This window comes from Glycine max, chromosome 1 (assembly GCF_000004515.6).
Source record: "Glycine max cultivar Williams 82 chromosome 1, Glycine_max_v4.0, whole genome shotgun sequence".
Classification (NCBI taxonomy): domain Eukaryota; kingdom Viridiplantae; phylum Streptophyta; class Magnoliopsida; order Fabales; family Fabaceae; genus Glycine; species Glycine max.
In genome coordinates this window covers 28,192,264-28,198,716 of record NC_016088.4, presented here as the reverse complement: position 1 = coordinate 28,198,716, position 6,453 = coordinate 28,192,264, and the positions used below count along the sequence as shown (strand labels likewise).

Below are 6,453 nucleotides of genomic sequence, written 5' to 3'. Positions count from 1 at the left end.
ACAACATAAATATGATAAATTTCTAAATGTCTCATCACATTTAATTCTTCTTGATTCATTTTTGTTGGAGTACAAGTATATGTTCAAATTCCACATTGGGTAGGAATGGAAAAATTGAACACAATATAAGTAAAGATAAGACTCATAAACTTAAGTCTTAAGGTTTTTGGTTAAAGTATGATGCTAAGTGTGCTTATATGGTTTGCTCATGTCTCATTGGTGAAAATCTCTCTAGTGTTTACCCTCCTTAAATTATACAACAATTGGTATCAGAACTGATGTTCGACTTGGTGACCAACTCAGACGAGTAAGATGATAGTGATGGATCCATGGACATGGAAATCCCTTATATCGAAAATCTTCCTAGCGGATGAGTCTATGCATGAATGTCAGGCAATGGGCTTCACAAGTGTTGCGACAGTATAAGGTACTAGAGCATGCTGGCAACAATGACTAGGTGAGCCAGGGGCAATCACAGTTAAGTTCTAAGGGTCACCATTAAATATTCATGGATTGAAAATAATTTTTGCTCGAGGGAGAGATTACCATGTTAAAGAGACTCACACTTGAGGAAGAAATTGTTGGAATACAAGTGTGAAGTAAAATCTCACATCGGATAAGAATAGAAAGATTGAACACAATATAAATAAGGATAAGACTCATAATCTTGAACTTTAAGGTTTTGGATTAAGGTACGATGTCAGTTTCACTTATATGGTCACTCATGACTTATTGATGTAAATTTTTCCAGTGTTTACTCTTACCCTCCCTCAAACACATAACAATGTTAAATGCAAACATATCACCAACCACAATCCATTGCCGGACTGGAGCTGAAATAAAGATATATAACATGTCATTAGCAATAAAGAGGCTAACTAGGTTCAAACTATGAACACCATTGAGCTTACGGACTTTGAACACACTACTAATAATACTACACAAGCTGAAACCATTGCATAAAGCGAAAAGAACCTCTGCTAGAAAAGTCAATTGTTTCTTCACTTTACTGGCTTTATTATATACACTGAATGGCTACTAAAAATGTGTATGGCAACTACTTGTCTTGTTCCCTGGCTATTTCTTTCTTCAGAAGAAAAGTGTAATCTTGATTAGGCACCATGCTGTCTAAGGAAACACAGGTCTCTTGTCCTGATATTAACATGTGATCCACACCTTTGACAATTATTCATCTAATCTTTCAGTAACAAGGGAAACGAGAACTTGTGATTTATATGATTTAAGATCATAGATGTTGACTGTTGATTCGGCTATGAAAATATACACTTAGTCATAGGAAGTGTTACATATAGTATATGTTTATTACATAATACCAGAATGTTGGCTTGACAGTACAAAATTTCTTTACACGAAGAGCACAAACTGTAAACAAATGAGTCCCACGATTTTAATCAAAGTTTCCATTTTTCTTTTCCTTTTTTATTCAATTTTCAGCCAATAAAACAAGCAGGTTGTTTCCACAAACAATTATTTTTGTAACATGTTGCATTTCTCATCAACAATCTTACCCGTATTGCCATGATGCATGAGGATCCTAAGAACACAGCACATTGTATCCACAGAGTAGCTGAGAAATATTGAATAATCAGCTCTCATATAAAGACCATCAAGACAGTCTGCTTGGGTGGTAGCAACTAGCAATGGTGTGTTTGGTTCCTTATCTCAGATGTGGCTTTTCACGTTTGCTGAGAAGGTAATAGTTATACTTCCACATCACAAACATGATCTTTTACTTCTCAACAGGCTTTTAAACACGCTACAAACAAGCAGATTGAGGAGTTTCAGCCATGAATCAATGCATTTCTCGCCTGCAGACATGGAATTTAGCATTCAATTATAGTTTGATGAATACAAATGTGATCAAGAAACCCATTCAAAACCAGATCCATTAGTCAAGGAAATGGTACCATACAGTAATTTCGAATAACAAAAGTTTGCATTACTTGCTAACATTGTGAATCTGAAGGTTGCTCTTCCTTGAAATTTCCTCTCCAGAGGATTATCTGCTCATCCTTAAACAAGATAGGGACACATGGCACTAAATCCTGCAATAACAGGATTACCATTAAATGCTTATGCACCACATGGCAGATGTATTCAACACAAAGACAGAATCAGGGAAACAGTGAAATTTATCATGAATCGAATGTCAAGTAGACATACCCTTAGCTTCACTCCAATCTTTTTGCAGTCGCTAGTTCCCACATGGATACAGTCCAGTTTCACAACCTCCTGAGTCTTAAAAGCCTCCCTCACCCTCTCCACCACATTCACATAAACACCATTTCTAGCTGAACATTGAAAGCACAATTTAGCATATGTACCAATCCAATACTACTTTTAAACTAGATTAGGACCAAAAGGTAACATTTTGTGAGCCCCTACTCCCCAATAATTCACTTACTGAGTTTCAGGAGAGGATCTGAATTCAACCCACTTTTTCTCATTTCTTTTGTTTCCTCATACGTCAAACCCTCAATTACATTCTTCACAAGCCTAGGATATATGGGTGCATAAGGCTTCCACAGCATGAGAGGGATAACTGGACAGTTCTTGGTATCATAATTTCGTCCTCTGTACAGAAGCAGTATATTAATGTTGCGGTAGATAACTTTCCCACCAGACTTGTCCTGTGAACACAGCAATACACATCAGGGAAAAGAAATGTAAATTGAGAGTTTAAATCAGAATGATCAATCCTTTAAAAGTGCAAAACAGCAATGTTGACCTCGAGGTGGAAGCAAACATTGTCCATGTCAAGAGTTGGCACACCCAAGCATTTAATCCTCACAGCTTCAGCCTTTTTCCAATGGTTATGGATGTCACCCAACATGTTGTGTGTGACTCCCCCCTTCCCTAGTACAACACAAACATCATTAGCTAATTGCATAACAACTCATCCATATAAAATAAATTTGTCTTCTCCAAATGCCCTTTAGATAGAAAAGTGAAGAGTTATAACTCTTAGGTATTGTATGGCCTAACTTTTGAGTTTAAAAACTGTTTTAAAGTTGAAGTTAAACTATGAACTTTAGAAGTAAGTCGTTTGATAATTTTCAATATATTTTTTAACTTAATAGCTAATTTAAAGCTAAAAGATTTTTATAAAGTTCTTCCTTTTCTGTCTTCTTCTTCCTCTTCTTTCTTCTACACCACTCCATTATCACTCAAACCCAATAACCCTAACTACCAATGGCATTAATGTAGGTGAAACCCCAAATCTGGTATACCTATTATTTAAAACTACCACAGAAATCGAATGTTAAGTTTATCTCTGAATTTTAAGTTTACAGCTCTGTAATTTGTTACAAATTTAAATATGTATATAAAGTTTATTACAACTTTAGCCATTAATAATCAACACGTATAATTCTACACTTCTTTATCAAAAAGTGCAGCCATCACTAAATCAAATCAAGTATCATCAATAACCTCAATAAGAAATAAGCAAATAAATTCCCAAATTGAGTAGAAAAAAAAAAGAAGAAAGAAACATTGATACAAGTAACAACAAATAAACCAAAAATAAGTCATTCAGATAAGCAACCAGCAGGAATTTTACAAGAATTTACTTAGAATACAGTGCATTAAGACTTAAAGAGATTTTTTGAGAAATGCTAGAAAAACACTTTGTGAGACATTCTTTTTAGGGTAAATACTCATTTTGATCCTTGAAAGTGTGAAGCGGTGACAAATTGATCCTGAAAAATGAAAAATTCAAATTTAGTCCCTAATGTACAAAAAGTGCGACAGATTGGTCTTGTCGTTAAATTTGTGAGATCATTTTGTAATGTGCAAAAATACCAATTTGTCACTGCCTCATACTTGGAGGGATCCAAGTATTTACCCTTCTTTTAAGCACGCCTTATATTGTTAGCAAACAAGTCTCACCTGTGATTTTGTAGTTGTCAACAAATTTTAACCAATGGCAGAGTATATTAAAAGGAGTGCATTAGAAAATGATGCTGCTAGCGTTCAGATTTTTTAAACTATCATCTAATCATGAATACTTATGCATAGTATAATAAAAATATTGACTTTTTTAATAATTATTTTAAAAACAATTACTTACTGGGTTCACATATTCGTTCATCAATTCAAGCATTTTACAGAAGCATCTCCGATAGTATATTAACCCAGATATATGCATAACAGGAATAACCATCTAAAAATTCAAGATAATAAAATAAAACGAAATCAATTAATATTTAAAAAAACAAAAACATCTTTTTGTTCTTTTCTCCAGTGAAAAAAAAAGAAAAAAAATGAAAATAGTTGAGGGAATAAGGAGACACCTAAATTGATTTGCCTGGCACAGTCACTGTGCCGGTAGCGTTCGATGAGCTCTGCCACCTCCACCTCACTAAGCGGTTCTCCGAGAATCCGGTTCCGCTCCTCCTCGACCCTCTCCCGGTCCGGTTCACCCTGAACCGGAGCGGAAACACCGGTCCATTTCCGGTCGATCCGGCCCGGCCCAAAGGGGGAGAACTTGGGCGATTCGCGGAAGCTGATGGGCCCAACGGAAGGGTCGGACTCCGAATAAGAGTATCTGAAGTCGAACGGAAGGTTCGACTTGAAAGGGAGTTTCGGGGCTCCGTTTTTGTTCGGATCACCGTTTTCGGAATTGTTCTTTTTCTTCTTCTCCGCGTGGTTCTTCTTTGATTTGTAGTAGGGTTTTGGGGAAGGGGAGAACGGCGGGTCGTATTGGTGGTCGGGAATGAAGTGGCTGAGAAAACGACGCTGATGGAGTGGTAAACGACGCGTTGAGAAGCAGAGGATACGGCTCTGCATTCGGCAGGGTTGTTGAAGGAGGTGTGACGTTTTGGTTAATTAGACGCGAGGGCGCAACGACGTGCAAACATTTTAACATAAGCTAAAATATAAATATTAGTCAGAATCTCTCTTCCATTCTTTTTTTAAGACATTTTATTATAATTTTTATAGATTTTTCTTTTTATTTAATGATTTTCTTTTCTGATTTATATTAAATAATAATCAAAACTCATAAAAATTAATAATTTTAAAAAATTCTAATCAATCATAAAAAAAATTCAAAGAAAGAGTCAACAAGAAAATGCTACTAATATTTCTTAAACTAGAATTGTGACCCTTATGCATTTATGTTAAGTAAATATATACTTTGCAACAAATAAAACATCTACCAAGTAAAACACTAATTATTAATAATTTTTTATTTTCATTCAATTTTTTCAAAAAATAAAGTTATCTTGAAAAAAAATAAAGAAAATCTCAGTATGTTTTGACTTTTTTGAAATTTGAAAATTGTTACTTCTTTTAGGGTGAGACCAAATTGTTAAATTCCAATGCTATATCAATAAATCTTAATTGACGCTTAATTTTCACTAAGGTAATTATGTTTGTTGAATCATTTTTTTGGTAATTTTTCAATGGGAAAAATAGATCCTATTTGGGTCCCAATTCCATATAATAATTGTTCTATCTGTTTCCAATACAAGGATCATAATTATCATTTGTGTACATTATGGGTATAAATATGTTTAGTTTCTTATAAAAATAAAAATAAAAACCACACACTACCAAAAACGCTTCTTTTTTTATCTTTGTTCTATGTGAATCTTTGTTTCTTCTTTCTCATTTTTTCTCTCGATTATTCACCTTTCATTTTCAATCTATACACAATAAAAAACTTTTCTCTACGACTTGCATCCTGCCTTTGTAAGTATTAACATTTTTTGCATGCTGAATATACTTACATGCATATTATCTGAATCTATTGTTATATAACGCTCATGATTTTATTTTTTTTTACCTATAGTTCTTGAGTCTAACACTTTATTTTTTTTCAACTAACAATCCAGAAAAAAACAAGAATGCCTAATTTATTCAACATGGAATATTATGGTCAAATAGCAAATAAAGTTACTCTTGAGGATCCAAATAGTACCAAGATTAAACATGCTATGGATAAGGAAAACAGAAGAGTATATTTGAATGAAGGAGAAAAAAATGGTTACAATATTTGAAGGAAAAATATTTTCAATTAACTTTGCAACTCTGTTTTTTAAAAATTTTCTTCAACAACCTTTAAATCTGGAAAGTTTTTAATTTAAAGCCATTAGATTCAATTAAATTAGTTAATTAGATTGAAATTACAATTAATATGCAAGTCTTTTCTGAAAGCATCAAATTTATTTTGACAGATTTAATTGAATAATATACAAACAATCGGAATATAAAATGCAACATAAAGATTAAAATGGAAAAAACACTTCAATTGTAATAACCAACCTGATATTCTATGTCGGCTCCTCCTTAATATTTTATTTGAGTCAATCCAATTCTTTTGGCCTGATCGACATAGATGTGTGAGAACCTATTCAAGCTGGTCCAAAGTATTGCTTGATTGTCACAATAGCAACAGTCAGTACATCCTAACATCCATGGACCACA

The 6,453-nt window shown here is 33.7% G+C and overlaps 1 protein-coding gene across 2 annotated transcripts; it reads right to left on the bottom strand.

Moving 5' to 3' along the window:
- Positions 1–1,301: 1,301 nt before the first annotated feature.
- LOC100789092 (CRS2-associated factor 2, mitochondrial) lies at positions 1,302–4,883 on the bottom strand. Of its 2 annotated transcripts, none has more exons than XM_006573222.4 (6): positions 4,317–4,883; positions 2,750–2,877; positions 2,426–2,651; positions 2,185–2,312; positions 1,973–2,066; positions 1,302–1,829 (listed from the first exon to the last, which is right to left on the bottom strand). In XM_006573222.4, the coding sequence occupies exons 1-6, from the start codon at positions 4,810–4,812 to the stop codon at positions 1,735–1,737; spliced, it is 1,167 nt and encodes a 388-aa protein (XP_006573285.1). In that variant the 5' UTR covers positions 4,813–4,883; the 3' UTR covers positions 1,302–1,734. The 2 variants fall into 2 exon arrangements, with proteins under 2 accessions (XP_006573285.1, XP_040871346.1); XM_041015412.1 differs by having other exon boundaries at positions 1,688–1,829; positions 1,934–2,066; positions 4,317–4,882.
- Positions 4,884–6,453: the final 1,570 nt, after the last annotated feature.

Bases quoted from the DNA above. Each gene is read 5' to 3' on its own strand.
- LOC100789092 (XM_006573222.4), bottom strand. From the start codon at position 4,812: ATGCAGAGCCGTATCCTCTGCTTCTCAACGCGTCGTTTACCACTCCAT. The intron at 2,878-4,316 runs GTGTCTCCTTAT...GTGTTGTACTAG, and splicing joins TGCCAGGCAAATCAATTTAG to GGAAGGGGGGAGTCACACAC. The intron at 2,652-2,749 runs GTCAACATTGCT...CTGTGTTCACAG, and splicing joins ATGTTTGCTTCCACCTCGAG to GACAAGTCTGGTGGGAAAGT.